The following is a 17,864-nucleotide window of genomic DNA, read 5'->3' on the forward strand; positions in this document are numbered from 1 at the left end:
TCGGAGTCTGAACTCGTCAGAAAATCCTCGTCTGACAAACCGAAATTCAATGAATCAGATTCTCATTCGGCACTTATGGAATAGTCCGCATCGGAAGAATCGCTGCTCGACTCCCCGGCAGCAGAGCAACCGGCACGCGCTTCCATAGCTATGTAAGCGAACTGCGTCAGTGAGCACACTGAAGAAAACTCTATGGTTGTGCGCCCGTGCTGAAAGCAAAACGAGTGAAAAAGCTACAGTAATCCCTCGTCTTATTGCCAACAAGACGTAGTTAGTTTTTCCGAGAACCCAAAACTCGAAACGCAATCATGGCAGCGTCGTTTGTGTAATTTAGCGCCTCACGGAAACAGATGTAATCGCGACTCGGGGAGCAATAAAATAACAAGCGGACACCCTTTGAGAGATTAGAAACCAAACAGCCATCAGCTTTGCGTGTGCAAGAAGCGAAAACCACCCGAAGGACGAAACCAGCCAGACCGCGCGCGCGTTAGGATGCGCAATTGAAAGCCGCCGCGCCGCTTTGAAAAGCAAAAAAAGACTGAGAGACATCGGCGCATTAAGGGGGGACGCGGCTTTCGTATCGCGAAAAATGGTAAAAAAATCGATTTTTTGAAAATCACATTTTCAGTTTCTGTAGCCCTTTTTATATCCGATTCCAAAATATCTTCACCGAAAACCGCGTAGAAGTGCTATAAAAAAATTGTTGTGCCTACCGAGGTGGCGAAAATTATTGGGGAAATCGCAAAAAAACACTGATTTTCAAAAAATCATAGCTCCACAACGACGCCATCGGGCGCCGATATCTTGGGCTCATCGGAAAGCGCATTTCTCCGTCTTCAAATTCCCCGCCGCAGCTGGCTCCTCCCTTCGAAAACAAGCGCACAAAAAGCAAATGTTTGAAGGTCGTTTCGAGCCCTCCGATTGGCCGCGTCCGCCATGTTGCCCCAGCGCGCCTCGCCATTGGTCCGATGCTCGCTCCGGGAGATCGTCGTCTGCAGCTCGTGCGTCTCGAGCTCACGGCTGTCGAAAGTCGCGCTACTTCGTTGCGTGTTCGCAATCGCTGTGTTCATGGCTCGACGATAACTTTGAACAAGAACTACGTTTTAGTTTGGAGCTACTAGCGGAAGCTCGGTGGGATTACGATGGCGCGCCGCACTCGTAGCGAACATCGCAAACGCGCGTCTCGGACCGACTTTCTAGCGTTGACTCGTCGGATCCGTGGTTGGAGGTTCTGCTTATGCGCACTTCGGACGTCGTGACGAAGATGATCGCAGGACGACTCTTTGTACTCGCGACCACGCCTTACGAACTTTGAAACATCGGGCACCGCGGCCGGCGCGTCTACTGCTCGGAGTCGTCACTAGGCCTAACTCCGCTCACGGCGTCGGCACGCGAGACGAACCTCGAACTTTGCGGGCAACAGCAACGCGTTAGCGGACTCGCGGCAGTGTGCTTCTTCGCAAGGAACGAAGCGCTTCCCCCACCGGCTTCTCGGTACAGCGGATGGTCATTTTACGCATCGGCAGCGGACCCCACGGCCAAGCTCGTCGCGCAGCGGGCGCGCGTCGGCGTCCCGCAATGCGAGGCCAAACACGTTGCGCGCGCGCCTATTTTTCGTCGCCGCACCTAGGCATATTGCGCATCGTCACCGAATGCCGCCACCCAGCACATCGCGTGCTGACTTCCCGGACTATGCGGCCGAGCACTTAGAGGTGAAATAAAGCACTGTTGATGCAATTTAGGCGCGCTTGGAGCCGTGCGTGGTATCGCCGTAAGCGCTCATGAATCATCTGAAAAAATAAAAGCCTCGCAGAAAACCGTGTCCGCGACCGGGTGAATGATGAAGCGCATCGCAGGCGAGGTTTACAAATTACCTTGACGAGTGAAACAGGGAGATGAATTCATATCTGCCCAGTTCGCGTCTTGAATAAACTGCTAAGGAATTCCTATTCCACCAATGTCTTGGCCATAACTGCCTGTTATTTAGGAGGAAGTGATAGGTTGCCATGATGAGAGCCGCTTTTAGTATCCTATAAAAATGATTCAATGATGAATTGCAATCAAGACTGTTAATTATGTTAATGAGAGCATGAATACAAGAAAGCTGGCAAATCATCATAGTACATGACCTACTTGAATTACAATATCTTGTTTTTTGTCATGTCTATTACACCACTTCATAACTTCGTTTAAAATTCATGCTACATGTTCTTTGTATATCAGAAAAGGATTTTAAGAAAAAAGAAAGAAAACAAAGGCACAACCGATGAAAGGCCACATGTGCAGGAGGTCCAACCTTATAAAACACCTTAAAGATCACAATCTTCTTGTGTTTTGGAGAAGCAAGGCACTTCGAACTAAAGACAGGGCACTCAAGAAAGTGCACATTACGAAGGACTCAAAAGATTACGACCCCAGTGCTTTTTGATGAAGTAATATCGTTGGTACAACTTTAAAAGCCGTTTTCTCAAAACGACTTTTCTTGCTTCCTGCTTCGCTTGTTCCGCTGATTTCTGACTGACCGCTGGGTCTATTTCAGTTCCGTTTTTTGTTCTATATTCCTTGAAGCACAGTTCAGGGCGTGACATTCTTGCTTTTTCAGTATGGCGTTTTGATAATTAGCTATTTGACGAGTTGCACAAAGCCTCGATGCCTGTTGCGCAGTCACCTCATGAAAAAGGACAACTAAAAAAAATTTTGTTGCAAATAAAACAATCTAAGAATGTCACGCCCGCAATCAGACATCTTAGAATGCATAGCACTTTGAACGAGTTTCCTATCGCATTTTTTAAGCGAGTCAGACTCGGAACAAGAGCAGAAGGTGAAATATATTGTAAATCAAACAGTTGTAAAGATATATTCATGAAATTTCTACAGTAGCATTAAAACAACATTTCAAATAAGTGTGCCAATTTTCATCAAAATCCATGAAGAAATAAGAAAGTTGGTACCGAAAGCCACGTCCCCCCTTAAAAGAATTCCACGTATTCCCGAAGTGTGTCAGCACATTTCAAGCAAGAGAAATAATTGAAGGCGCGCACTTTAAACCAGCTGCACCACGAACGGGCTCGGATGGGCAAGCAATAGCAGACAACGGAGGGACATAGGTGCATGAAAAAAATTTTCACGTATTCTCGAAGTGTGGCAGCACAGGCCAAGCAAGAGAAATGATCGAAAAAGGCACGCGTTTTAGAAATAAACGCTATGCCGTACATGTACGAAGAGAACCCTTTGGTACCAGGAAGCTTCTGCCATACATGTACGGCGAAAACCCTCGAGGGGTTAAATTGGTGGACTCCCAGAGTTCTGTGTAGTGTTGGCTGCTCGTCCACCTCTTGGGCCTGACAAATGAGCTGTATTTTGGAGCCAAATGTGCATGTTAATGAATTACTCCTGCAGACACTTGGTGGTTGGACCTTTCTCATGTCCAATTCTCAAAGAAACTGACAGGTACATAATTTCTAGAGGGACACTCCATCCGTACTGGAGGTTCTGTACATTGGAGCAATCCAGTCCCGAGTGTGTCCTACATGTTCGATCTCTGAATTTCAATCTCCTGTACAATTTTTTTTCTCTATTCTCGTTATTGTGAGGTTTCTCGGATGTTAATGCATGCCTTTTACAACCCTCAAAGGCTTTAATCTAATTGCATTATGCGGGTGTTTGTCAGGTTATTGTCAGAAAAGCTGGGCTGTGGACTGTGTGTGCAAGTGCTTGAAAGGATTCATTTGTTTCTGTTCCTTATCTCGCTACAGGAGCATGACGAGGAGATCCTGAAGCACCTTATAGACATCAAGGTTCGGCCTCTGGAACCACCAGGCCCTCTTGTGAGCGCTTATAATTCGTTATACTTGGCAGTGTTGAGGGCTTCCTTGTCAAATTTTGACGTCCGCACTAAACGTGTGTAATTTGCAGTGTGCTGAAAAATTTTAAATATCTTGACTAGTGCAAGAATATCCAAGAACTTACAGGTTCTGTGGTCTAGTGTCAATTTACAGTGTGCCTTTGCAGCGCTTGAAATTGAAAGAACAAATTTTCAAGGCCCTTGAGGGAGGGAGCTGAAATTTTCTTTCCTTGGCAACCTTTGAATTTCTGAGCAATGGTGCCCAAAATAGATGGTGACCTGCTTTCTATGGCAGATCAGTGTTCATCTGGCAATATCCATTCATATCAAAGTTCAGAAGCTGGGCAAGCCTGGTGACTCTAGACTGTCAGAAAAGGTACTCGTGAATGAAAGCATAAAGTTTCGAAAGAATTTGAAGCAGTCATTGCTGATTTGACTGCTTCAGCACATGACTGCTTCGAAAAAGTAGAAGCTCCATGAGACATCGCCTTTGTAGGGGGTTCAGTTTGCCAAAGACTGCAAAAAGTAGCATGGAAACGCTGACAAACATTAGCTAAGATAGGGAAAATAGGCAACCACCCGTTGTAGCACAAAGCCACAAGGAAGCCACACGAAGCCCTGGACCAGGACGAATATTTTCGGCAACTAAGATGCTTTATTTCTGAGAAATACGTATGGTTCTCCTTGTGGCTTAGTGCCACAAACGGGTGGTTGCCTATTTTCCCTATCTTAACCCTTCCGCCACCTTGTGGGATTCTGCAGAACTGATTTGCAATTAGCTAGCTAATCTGAGGCTTTCCAGCTGCTGCATTGATTGGTGTTTTCGCTAACTTTTGGACACTACAGGAACTTAGCTATCAACACTGGAAGTCTCAAGTGTAATTTTGTATTTTCTGGAGCAAATGAAACTATCCTATATTGTTTTGTAAACATTGTTATAGCAAAACACTTCTACTTGGGATGCTGCTCTGCATCCTTGAAAAGCCTTTGACAGGGACTCAAGTTTTTGACAATTTGCCTTTGAAACCTCTTTGAACCCCTGCCTGCATGTTTTAACAGAGGCGGCATTTGTTCTGCCACAGGGCTTTGTCCTGGAATTTTACTTCGAGCCAAACGACTTCTTCTCAAACACGGTGCTAACAAAAACGTACGAGGTCAAGTGCGAGGTGGACGAGAGTGACCCCCTGTCCTTCGAAGGTACCAGACATTGTCGGCTGCAAGGGGCAAGTGGCATTGTTGAAACTAGTGTGTGTGTGTGTGTGTGTGTGTGTGTGTGTGTGTGTGTGTGTGTGTGTGTGTGTGTGTGTGTGTGTGTGTGTGTGTGTGTGTGTGGATGCATTTCATGTGGACAGTGCCAGACAGTAAGCAGCCACCAACCTTCCTGCCATGAGGCAAGCTCTCCTTGCATCTAAGGTATCCATACTATGGTGGCATTAGCATAGCAGTGCCTGCAGCAAGTGTTCATTTATTTCACATTTGAAAGCATTGCAGAAGGCTGCATTGCATTAGAGATCAATTCTAAGAACAGTTGCTCACTCGGGTAACTGTGCTCACTACATTCCTTTTGAGACAGCTACATCACGCTGATAGCAAGGAAAGGCATGTGAGGTGATTATTGTACGCCCCGAAGGGTGATTATTGTATTATACACCCTGAAGGGTACAACTGTTTTTGGAAAGTCCCATGCTCTTGCGATTGCCTAAGCAAGCGGCACTGCGTCAGGTGGTTAGGCTTTGTTGTACCAGCCTCATCCGCCCAATTCAACAGTGCAACACAAAAAAAAAAAATGTGCTGTGCTCATTTTGCTGCCATGTTTGTTTGTGCATCGCAGTAATTACAACATGCACACATTTGTTCAGTCACTGTCCACAGACTGCTTTTGCAGAAGTTGAAAAAATTACGCCAGCATGCTTTTGTCAAAACATGCAAGGGAATTAGTCCTTTTGAAGTGCCATCTCACGATAGCCTGGTGCAGCTCTCTGTTGACATTGCATTGCCTTCTTGATACTGCAGCAAGCAGTAGAGATCAGTGCCATATTTCTTCATGCCAAGATTTGTAAAACTACATTCAAGTACACTAGGCACATGCTGCAAATGAAATGCCCCAGTGCTTCGGATTTGTATTGCTGCGCTTGTAATTTCCGCAGCTGTCGTCTGTACGTTCCACCATCTTGGCAGGCAAAGGCTTTAGGTTTGCCTGATGCTGGTTAGCTTTTTCCTGCCTGCAGCAGACTTTCTGCGGCCTAACGATCAGAAAGCAATACTCTGATATTGAACCACACTCACGATCGGTGTGATTTTAAAATAGCGTGCTCACTGTGTGTGCCCAGTGAAAGCTCAACTACTGTTTGCCGCAACCGTTGCAGACAAAATTGCAGTCCCTATCAAAGCAGTCGTAAATACCGCCCACACATTTTTGAAAGCACACTCATGGCATATGCACATTCAGAACAGGACCACTGCCTGCTGGAACCACTGCAGCTGTACTCTAGGTCGCTAGCAACGTTGTCGTAGAAGGGGACTGCAGTTCTAATTGCACATGGTAGAAAACTAAACTTCTGTTTCCCACTGCCGATGCAGACTGGGATCGTAAATCGCATCCATGCATTCGAGGCATGTGTGCAGCCTATGTCAACCTAAGTCAAAACGAAATACTGCTAGTCATAGCTTCTGCATATAAACCCGAAGTCACTACAGTGATAAAAGCAGTTCTGAAGGCACAGGGCAACAGGGTGTCCCACACTACAGTGAAACCTCGGTGATACGAATCTCACGGGACCACCAAAAATATTCGTACCATTCGAAATTCTTATCACCAGAAAGTGTGGAAAATTAGCGTGCGACAAAAGAAAGCTGGCGTACATTTTCATTTGTTTTTCAGGGCCACAGCAACGTCAGGAAGAACCCTGAATAATTGTCAGTTAAGTTTTTGGGTGTTGGCAATCATACCAGCACTCGTAAATATACGGTCCGTACGTGCGTATTTAATGAACCAGGTGCATTGTCACCCGCGACAGCTGTAGCCCCTTCGAAATTTTAGTATGCTTTTTTGCATGACACCGGAGTACTGCAGCGAAAGTAACAAAAACACTTTGACGCGATGTATCAAGGCCACAGAATTACAGAACGACAGTCCTGTGTTATGATTTTGTTGTCGTTGAGGTGTTGGGGATGTCTTTTGGGAGATTTACGGCCGTGCCCGCACAAGTGCAACCTCAACAGTTGCGCATGCTGACGTTGTGAGGCCTGACTCCTTCGCCAAGACCGTCCTTGCCTTCTTTTGGTCCTCGCCCACTTTTAGAAAAGTGTTTTTCTTACACAGTGATTCTGACAATTTGGTGGTGCGGAGCGCATGCCCACACTTGCATTCCTGCGCTCGCACATGTTTGGCGCGTCTTCCGCAACAGCGCGGACAGCCCCCCTTCGTACCTGGGCGGTAGCGTACGTTTGTATCAAACGTCGCTGTGTGGAAATCGGTTCGCAACAACCGTACTCCACTACATTGCAGTGCAATGGGCCTTGGCCGGGACCAACGAAAAATTCGAATGAGCTGTGATCGGATCACCAAGGTTTCACTGTATGTTAAATGCAAGTAGGCACTTCAACGTTCCAGCTTTCCAGGCATTAATTCACGATGGTTTAATCTGATAACAAGCGATGCGGACGCATGTTTGTTGGGACCAGAGGACAGAGTCCAAATTATCAGATTTTCCTGATTAAGGAGGGTCAAATTAAGCTTTACTGTATTTGTCTATAGGTCTCGAAACTATTGAAGACTTGTGGTAAATCTTTGTTTCTGTCTGCTTGTCGTGTTTGCTTTCTCAACTGACATCTTGCCGAGGTCATTTGTAAATGCGGTGTACACACGTTTTTGAGGATGCTTAGTGCTCAAAAAAGGTGAAGTTTTGTGGCTCTTTGACTTGTGCTAAGTGCACTCTACTCGCTCGTGTGCAGGTGTACGATTGACTGGAAGAAGGGCAAGAATGTCACGGTGAAAACCCTCAAGAAGAAGCAGAAACACAAGAGCAAGGGAACAGTGCGGTTTGTGACAAAGACTGTGCAGAAGGACTCGTTCTTCAACTTCTTCAGTCCGCCGAGTGAAGCAGCAGGCGAGCAGCTGGACGAGGACACGCAGGCCCTGCTCGCTGCCGACTTCGAGATCGGCCATGTGCTCAAGGAACGCGTTGTGCCCCGGGCAGTGCTCTACTTCACGGGAGAGGCCCTCCAGGAGGATGAGGTTTGTACAGCCTGTGCTCAGTTCCTAGTCGGCACATAGGTTAAAGGGACGCTAAAGAGAAAAACTGTTTTTCGCGCATTAGTAAATGACAATTTCGCGATGCAGAAAACGCCACTCTTGCCACGAAAATGCGAGTGGCGACGCCGCCTTGAAATTCCCTCACCAAATGCCGTGAAGTCGTAGATTTTGACGGTGTCTACTAGTTTGTGCGTATTTCTTAAATTTCCAGTTTCATTTTGAACAGGTCTAGTAGCTCCTGAGATAATTGATAGTCGCATTCTGTTTGCCGAAGCAATAAAAATATGCCTATTCTACAGTGGGGATGGAAAGAAATGCAAACGCTGTGGCATCTGTATTCTGTGCTGTTCCGTATTTCTTTTCAAGCAGTTGTAGCCTGGATGGTGATAGAGCCATAAGTCATCGCCGAAACAATCGAGCTATTCTAGCATCTTTTTATTGCCACCAAGATCTCAGCGGGATGAAACAGTGCACCGCTCTGTTCGCGGTTTTCTCCACTCGCCGGCAAAGGGACACTCGATGGCGCATGGTTTTGGCATACAGGTTGGCAGTCGGTTGTCTACTGTTGTGCCTAACGTTTAGTGATCATGCAAAGCCAACTAGCCAAACAATTGGGGTCGCTCAAGGCATATGTGAGAGACACAGATGTCATCGCCACCTTGGCATTGCGTTGTGTACGTGGATAACTCGGGCCCATCAAATTAGGCACATCACATGCAGGCTCCTAGGGGCCATGAGTATTGTGCATTGCCACAGAAAATGCCCACTTAGCACATGGTGTGCGGACTTCTCTGACCTTGCTTGCGATCAAGCACTTCACGGTCTAAGCGGTGCCATCAAGCACTGGAAATACAGTTTAGGCGTGCATACTTGGAGGCCATTCTTGTTGCCAGAAGTTATTACAAGTTCAGGCCTGCTCCACTGTTTTGGCTTTCTCGTATGTTATGGGGCCATTTTGTGCACTCCTCAGGGCATGTAAACATTTTTATTGAGGTTGATCACCACACAAGAAGTTGTGCTAATTATGAACAATTAACTAGCAAAATAATTATCTATTAAATCAGTTACAGGGCTACTAATTAATCACTTTCTTTGGAGTCCGCACACATCGCACACTCACCATGGCTGCGTTGCAGGCACACTGGCAGAGACATGAATCGACGTGGATGTTATAAAAAAAAAATCTCACCATCTCCCACTAAAGGGAACCATGAGGCGATATGAAACAGCGTTTCGGCATGTCGAGCCCGCATTTCAGAGGGGGAGTGGATAGGAATTGTGTGGAGAGGGTTTGCACATGCGCAGTAAGAGTGGTCACGCCGCACACCACCGGTTTAAACTCTGCCATGAGATACTTCGCATCTAAAAAATTCACTACGCAAAGAGTTTCTTTGCGTCCTCTCCGTACATGGCGGGCCGTGCTTACATTTTCTTTTTTTATAAGAATTGAATTGTCTGAGCAAGAGGGAGTAAGTTAAATAGGCAAAGCGTGTATACCCTGCATTTGCAGTGACAAGGTTAAGTGGGAGGCTACCTTGGAAGAGAAATTTTTTTTAAGGGCATATTAATGAAATTTTCAGGATACCGTATATACTCGTGTAAGGGCCGCACCCCTACTTTAAAGGGGGAGTTTTGGGCAAGACAGGGCCCTTTTTTTTTTTAAGTTTCCTTGCTGAAAAAGTTTAGCAGGGCACTGAATCTAGTGTTGCTGATTAGGCTTTCTTAAATGCCCTGAGAAATTTATTCAGGTACATAATAAAAAAGACCTGAATGAAATAAGATTAACGGTTCCAGAGATATCTCTCAACTAAGCCGCCTCACAAACAAAAGAAGTCATTTTAAGAAAATGGGCTTCGAAAGTCACAAGCACGTATCTTGATCTAACATTACCCTGCAGATTTTAGAACATGCGTTTTTATTGGGATTGTGCAAATATTTGATATTTCAAATATTTTTCTAATAGTATTTGCTATTTGATTCGCACTGGAATTTTACTATTCGAACTGCCCAAAAACATACAGTCAACGTCCAATTGAAAGTGACCCCTTCAGATTTTCAGTATGCTTCACCTCATTACACTCGTATTGCGGCAAAGCTGCCTTTCAAGCTCCATTACAGTTGAACTTTGCCAAGGCACGGTCAATGTCCAATTGGAAGTGGTCCCTGGATTTTATGACCTTCACCTCATCACACCCCGGTATTGCGGCAAAGCTGCCTTTTAAGCTCTGCTATGGTCGCAAATGTATTAACTCAAGAAAACACTGGTTCCAACATGGAGATGAAAGATGTGCCAGAGGTGGGGGCTCAATTAATGCGGTTTTGGACCTGAAAATTGGGCAGGAAGTCCGAAAAATCGAAAGCCGAAGCTTTTTAGCATCCAAAATTTCAGATGTTCTTATATATCGACGTCTACGAGGCAGATTTGGAACTCCGGACTTGAAGGCCCTTGTCCGCCACATCAGTTGGGCTTCCACAGAATTTGAAAGAGGAGGAGAGGCTGAGGAAATGGCATCTTTGCCTATCACGTGTAAAGTGTTGTCGGCAGCACTTTGGTCGCACCAAATCATGTACATAAATAGACTTCGGCCTCTACATTGCCTCATCCTTGATAAGAACTATGAAACGCCAATGCTTCATCAACCTAGCAAAAAGAAACACTTTCATGTTGCTGTCTCATAAGAATATGCTTAGGAATCCTAACTTTTTTTCCTGCAATTTCGCTTCAAAGTATTCGAAAAATATTCTAGAAATATTAGATTCGCACTCACACTTCAATATTCAAATTCGCTTCGCACCCAAAATTTTGCTATTCGCACAGCTTTAGTTTTTATACTTTTATCCTTTGCCACCTTTCCTAGTGTGTTTTTGTTTTGTAAAGTTGGGGTTGCGATCGCAGAGGTTGATTCAAGACCCAGGCGCATTTCAACTGTGCATTCATGTTCCAGTTGCGCATGCTGAAAATACAGTTAAGGTTCGTAAATTCAGATATCACGGGACCGGAAAAGTGTCCAAATTAATGAAATGTCGAATTATTGAAAGTATCAAGAAAACGAACAAATGTATGTTACATCAATACTTTCATTTTCTTGATGAATATGTAAATCCTGCACTTATTTTGCATAAGAGCAGTGTAAAAGCCGCAATTTTAATCATCCTGCGATTTCATTCTCAATGCGATAAGGCGCCTGACTGCCGTGTGTTAATTAGCTCGAAATGTGCTCTGCACCCCTCCCTTATTACGTACCGCCATCACCACGTGCACGTGACGGTAGTTCTTTTGCCGGTAAAATGGCCTGCAATTGATCATTTGGCCATCACGATGTAGCAAACTAGTTTTATGCCAGCGTGCCAACCCCGGCTGAAAGCTAATCTTCAACAGCTTCCGTCACGTTTGAGTTTTGTGACACTGCACACACATTGCATCAAGTTAAAACGAAGCTGCTGAGTGCCGGATCCTCATGTGGACAAGATGACACTTCACATGAGGCACATTACACTTCTTAGTAGGCATGATGCGAGATCGTAAACGCGATGTAGAATTCAGAACGTGCCGCAAGCGATAACGAAAAGTGAAGCAGAACACACGAAGGCTGGCTGTACGGCGGCTGCAATGAGCGAAGCAAGCGCTAGCACTAGCCATGCAGACGACGCACAGAGCAACCGCTGCAGAAGGCCCCCGCGTCATCAGGCACAGCAGCCAACAATAGCCACACGTTCCCCCACTCTTGGGGAATGTGCTTAGTCCAATAGCAGCTGCACGTCGACGTGCTGGAAACTCGAAAGCCCTTGCGAGTGAGCTCCCCAATCGTAAGCTAATTGTTCTTCAGCTGCACATTCACCACTACCACTGAGGGCGGTAAAAAGAAAAGCATGGGAATTCAGAAACTAGTTTTTGTTTGCAAGCGGGCTTTTATTAAACTTTTACAGCCTGTATGTTTTTATGTGCTGATTTCAAATATTTCAGTTATTTATGGTATTAGCTCCTCAAAGCTAAATATGGTATTTTATGTGTTGTGAGGAGCAGGAAACAGTGCAATTACAAAGTGAATCAACATATCGCAATACAGTAGGCTGTCTTTACACGGAACCTGTAGGGACCAGGAATGTATGTTCCGTTTAACGGGATTTCTATTTACTCAGAGATGAACTGTGTTGCAGCATTCTGGTATGAAACCAATCATATTAGAGGCAGTTGTTTCATTTTGAGCAGCAATTCCGTTCGAGATTTCTGTTTAGAGCCTGCTGTAATCTCGAATGAGAACTGCATGTGGTGGAACAAGAGCAGATGTTCTAAACCCATTTGAACAAATGTCATGGCATGTTGAACATGTGCGAGCGAGTCTCACACTGGGAGTTTGCTCACGTAATTTCGGCGTACCATAACTTTTGTTCAAATCTGCTTAGAACATACGTTCTTTCTTCACTGCATACAATTTTCAAGCCAGATTATTGATATGCTGATTTGCTTTGCAACTCTGTTTAGGAAAAAATTTTGCCTTGAACAAGGAACGTGAAATGTCCGATATTTTAGAAATTGCTTATTGTACTAGAAAAATGTGCGCTTGTATGACTTGGGCACACAAATATATGGAAGTAAAAGTTCAATAAAAATATACTGAAAAAAAGTATTTCTTAGGTGGGGTTCTCTTAAATCTGATCACGTCTCTGTAAATGCTGCCTTTGTAAAGTTTCCGGAGATTGTTGCTAGGTAACCTTTATTTATGATGTATTTCGCGATTTGTTTTAGTATGATGAAGATGAGGAAGACATGGATGATGAGGAGGACGATGACCAGAATGAGTTCCTTGATGAAGACGATGAGAACGACCCAGACTATACGCCTAAGGTAAGAATGTCATTCTGTTTTGCAGTTTATTCACAAATGCTAATCTTTGCACAGTGCACAGCAGCCATGGTCCTCTCTGCTTGCTTGCACTTCTTTGGCGAACTGGTGTTGCACTGTAGTTGCACTGTAGCTGGTCGCACTCGCAATTGTGCAAGAGTCGCGTACAAGCACTTCAGTCTTGAAACTGGCTGGGCTAAATTTGCCTCACGTGGGCTTGAGACTTGTTAGCGTGCAAATTAAAGGCTGGTTTGCGGCAGACTATGTGCACAGTAGTAGCTTTGTTACTTTACAGTGCTTTCAGGGGGGACTTCATTTGTTCATGTGCAGGGTTTCCTGCACAAGATTTGCCAGTTTTGAGCAACGGGTTTTTAAATTAGTTCGTCCCTTTGCAAGGTCTTTTAGCAGGCCCCACAATAACTCATTAATCTTCCTGTTCCAAGAATTAACAAGACCATAAACTGCACTGAAATTTTATGCGTACCTGGCTTTTTGCAGTAGTGGGTTCTCTCTCCCCCGAAGGTAGGATATTCTTTTAGAATTAGCTGTTTTGCTGTAAATGAAATATTCTTAAAGTGATATTTAGCAGTGGGAGTTTAAATTTGTAGCTGAACCTGCATCGTGCGAAATGGCCACAGAACATGCATTCAGCAGCCAAGATTTCACTACAGTCTTCATTTGTCTTACTCTCATCGCACATGAGGCTGTGGTGCAAATCGTACTGCCAATTCATGCAGTATCCTGCAGACACTTGGTGGTTGGACCTTCCTCATGTCCAATTCTCAAAGAAACTGACAGGTACATAATTTCTAGAGGGACACTCCATCCGTACTGGAGGTTCTGTACATTGGAGCAATCCAGTCCCAAGTGTGTCCTACATGCAGTAAATGCCCTGTGCTGAGGAGAAATACTGGCAAAATTAAGTGGTGCAGAGTAGTGCTGGTCTACTAGTGTCCGTGATTCACATGTATTATTTGATAGGTTAAGGCAAGACTAATACGTATGTATATGTTTGCTTTGCATGTCCAAAAACTATGACTTACTTTGCTCATTCTGCAATAAGTGCACAGCACAGCTAGACATTAAGGCTTGGAGTGTTAAGTAAAATATGACTGGCCAGGCTATTGGCTTGTCGAACTTTCAGAACAGCAAAAGCTTGTGTACAAACATCAAACCCCCACAGTGGAATAAAAATCCGCCACCAGTGAAGGACAAGCATTCAGCAACTATGGATTTGACACTTATTAGCTATACAAGGGTACCATTTAATGGTTGGATCAGAAATTGGTCTTGTGGCAATAAGTGCCAGCTAGCATATTTGATAAGTTTGTTGTGCGGTAGACATGTCTGAGGAATTGTGGGCTCAGTACACATTAAAGAACTCCTGATGGGTTAAATTTTCGAAGCCCTCTGTTACGGCATGCCTCATCATTTCGTGGTGTTGACACACAAAACTCTAGGTATTAGTAATTATGCACTACCAGCATGGCAAACTGCCTCTGAAAACATTAGTCAACTGCCGATTTTTCGGACATGCTCGAAAATTCGGACGTTCACGCGGCACCGTCACCAGCCCCATAGACTTCAATGTATTAGAACGTCCAAAATTTCAGACGCTGAAGCTATTGCGCATCCGATTTTTCGGACTTTCTGCCCAAATTGCAGGTCCGAAAGGCATTATTTGAGGCCCCCACCTCTGCCGCGTCTTATCATCTCGTAGGTTCGAACCAGCGCTTTCGCGAGTCGATCTGTTTGAGACAGTAGCAGAGCCCGAAAGTCAGCTTTGCCGCAATGCCGACGCGTTATGAGGTGAAGTAGACCAGAAATTCAAAGGGGCGGCTGTCGCGGCGCCGTGCGGCGATGTTACGAATAAGCAGCGGAAATGCACGGAGGCGTGATGGCAGCAGCTGGCAAACGCGCCAGTAGGGCTTAATCGCTGATAACCCTTACGATAAGCATCTACAGTTAACTGCTCGGTAGTGCACGTGGCCTAGCGCAGTTGCATGCGTACTGCACGTATTTAATAGGCGAGAACCCAAATGCGCCGCGCCACCATTCTTGCTGCCTCTTTCTGCGAGACCGCTAAGTGCGCCGCGTAGACGCGTTGCCTTCGCGGACAAAACCAGCTCTCCATTGCCGCGCCCGTGTGCGATCAGGAACTAAGTGCGCATCACGTACCATTTCATGATAAATGCGTGCGTACGATACAGCAACAGTAAAGTGACGGCGTCAGCTTAGTTGGCGATGTGCTGCACACAACAAGAAACGATCAGCTTGACACGGCAGCGAATGCTGCGATTCGGCGATGTGTGTGCGCATGTTTACATGCGCACACACATCGGGGAAAGCCGGTCGAGTCGTCCGCTCTTCCGCCACGGTCTTTGTGTTCCGCGTCATCGTTTACAAACGCTTCATGCGAGATAGCCGTAATATATTCCACGCTTTGCTGTTATCAGCGGCGCTCATCACGAGATGCAAAAGTGGCGGTTGGCACGTACGTAGTTAAGCGGGGTTCACGGCAGGTACCGAATGTATTTGCGAGAGCCTGGGCGCGCACCAAAATGCCTGATAATTGTACTGGGAGGCATTAAAGCTATTTCGGACGTGGCTGTGGCGATTTGACCACTTGAGCAGAATAAAAAAGCATGAATTTGTTTTTTTTTGGACGATTTCGTGGTCCCTAGGGAGTCCGAAAAATCGGCAGTTGATTGTATTAGTTTTTTTGTTATGGAAGTTACTTCTCTGCTCCAGTTGTGCTCCTACGACTAGGGCGTGGTTGAACACAACTAACCATTGTTGTTTGCAGCTGAAACGTTGCATTTTTTCCTGTGGACTTTTTTGTATTAGTTTCTCATAATCTAACTAAAACTAACGAGTTTTAGTACTTTAGTGCTTAATACATAGTTGTGTAAACCTGATTTCAATGTAGGCTGCATATTTGGTGGGAATGATATATTAATTTACATCATTCACATACGTACCTTGAAAATTAAGTGCACTACTACATGGCATTGATGGGCACCCTTTTAGGAGTCATTTTAATGTGGCTTACACAAGTGCCTGTAAGAATCATTTATACTTGACTGCCTGCATGAAGTGTGGGGGTACAGTCGCTCTGCCATCTTTTAGCAGCGGTATATACTCTTTTTGCTTAGTGTGCGTACTCTCATTTCACACGCTCAATTTAATGCCTTGTGCACAGCTAGCTGCTCACATTATTCTTTAATGCAAGAGAGACTCACGAATTTTGGAATTTTCTTGTATCGTAGACTGTTCATCCACACAACCTGTTGAGGTTTTGTGGGCCTGCTATTTTGACGGCTTGCCTGTTGTAAACTTTGCACAATAGTGACTTACTGCGCATTTCATGTTACTGTGCATGGCTTGCTGTCCTGAACCCCCACTGCAGGCTTGACTTTGATTACTTGTGCTGTTTTGTTTTCAGTTGTGATGTCTTTTGCTTCACAGAGCACCAAGAAAGGGGAGCCTCCAGCGGAGTGCAAGCAGCAGTAATCTAGATGTGGCTTAATCTTTTTTAAGGACACATGTACCCCCCTCTCCCTTCTCTGTATGTCAGCTGAGGTTTGAAATTGTTATATAAAAGGGTTGCTTTCAAACCGAGTATTTTGTGCTCGCGTATTTACATGTTGTCGCAAGTCACTTGCAAACCAAATTGAAAATAAACCTCGTTTACAAACCTCTTGTGTGGACTTGTACATTGAGCTCTGGGTGGCTGACAGGGTGAAGTGATGACGTGAGTATTGTCTGTTTTCCTTGCAAGTACACTATGGTGCTTGAATAATTTGCATGTCATGAAGATTCTGCATCATGATGCATGGATTCCCCAGTGAGAAGGGGAAAAGAAGTTAAGCAAGGATTTTGGTTTGCCTGCTGTAACTTCGCAAGGTGTGCAAAAAGGGCGACACTGGTGAGACTGGCCAAGCAGGCTTGTGGCAGCCCACAAATTTTGGAAAGGAGCATACAGACTTGACTGTTCTTTAAAGTTCTCAATGTTACGCGCCTCCGCTAGAACGATGCCTGCTGCGTGAGCCAAAAGCAGCTTGTCCTCTCTTTCCTCTTTTCTAATGGAGGCGGTAGCTGGCAATCCTTGCGATGGCCGCTTGCAGTACAAGTGTACATGCGCACGCTACCGCGGCTGCTGGATGACGCTACCACCCCTGACGTCGCACCACCCTAGCCCCATTGAAAACGAGGGGACAACGTTGCGCCGTTGCTCGGCAAGCGACAGCTGAAGGCAGGGCGGCTACCAGATTTCTTTCCTTCCTCCATGGCGGATACAATGCGACGCCGCAGGCATCTTTCTAGAGGAGGCGTTGGTTGCACTGAATGTTTCTACATTGGCTAGAATACTTGTGTTCAGCATCATTTGAAATGCAGAAAAAGTTAGGCAAACTGACTTAACTAGACAAATCCTGCTATTGCAAGGCTGCTTAATTGCTGCTTACTGGGTGAAGTATTCCAGAGGACCTTCTGCTTGGGCTGTAATGTGCATCTGAAGGGCTGCACACGTCCTGAAAGTTGATGTATGTTCTTGCTGGGGTCAACGGAAAACTGGTTGAGGCAGTCGAAGGTAACAAGTGCTTCGCAGCAGGTTGTAGATGTCTGTGCATGACTTGCATGGACACAGGGCTCCAGCAACGAAGGGAGGGTGTCCGCCATTCAGGTGATGATTGCGATTAGTCCGACTGCCAGTTATTGGCGTCCCATAGAGCAGAATGACTGTGAAAGAAGATATTAAAAGCCCAAAAAATTTGAGGACCCCTGAAAAGACAGGTTTTAGCTGCTGCTGCTGGGGTCTACTGAACTATAAAACTCACTTCCTGAGGCGCAAGCATGCTTCCATTTATAGGCTTTACTAAGAAACAAAGGGTATTTGGGACGTCTTTCTGCCACACAATCGT

General features: G+C 45.4%; 1 protein-coding gene across 1 annotated transcript in view; it reads left to right on the plus strand.

Moving 5' to 3' along the window:
• The window catches only part of LOC119383597 (nucleosome assembly protein 1-like 1-B), a 30,392-nt gene extending 13,748 nt beyond the window's left edge, over positions 1 to 16,644 (plus strand). The window contains 6 exon segments of the mRNA XM_037651843.2: positions 3,756 to 3,827; positions 4,927 to 5,043; positions 5,045 to 5,067; positions 7,799 to 8,081; positions 12,847 to 12,945; positions 16,411 to 16,644. Of these exon segments, the coding sequence (XP_037507771.1) occupies positions 3,756 to 3,827; positions 4,927 to 5,043; positions 5,045 to 5,067; positions 7,799 to 8,081; positions 12,847 to 12,945; positions 16,411 to 16,455 (639 nt within the window). The 3' untranslated portion in view covers positions 16,456 to 16,644.
• Positions 16,645 to 17,864: the final 1,220 nt, after the last annotated feature.

The sequence above is a fragment of the Rhipicephalus sanguineus genome, chromosome 2 (genome assembly GCF_013339695.2).
Source record: "Rhipicephalus sanguineus isolate Rsan-2018 chromosome 2, BIME_Rsan_1.4, whole genome shotgun sequence".
Taxonomy (NCBI): domain Eukaryota; kingdom Metazoa; phylum Arthropoda; class Arachnida; order Ixodida; family Ixodidae; genus Rhipicephalus; species Rhipicephalus sanguineus.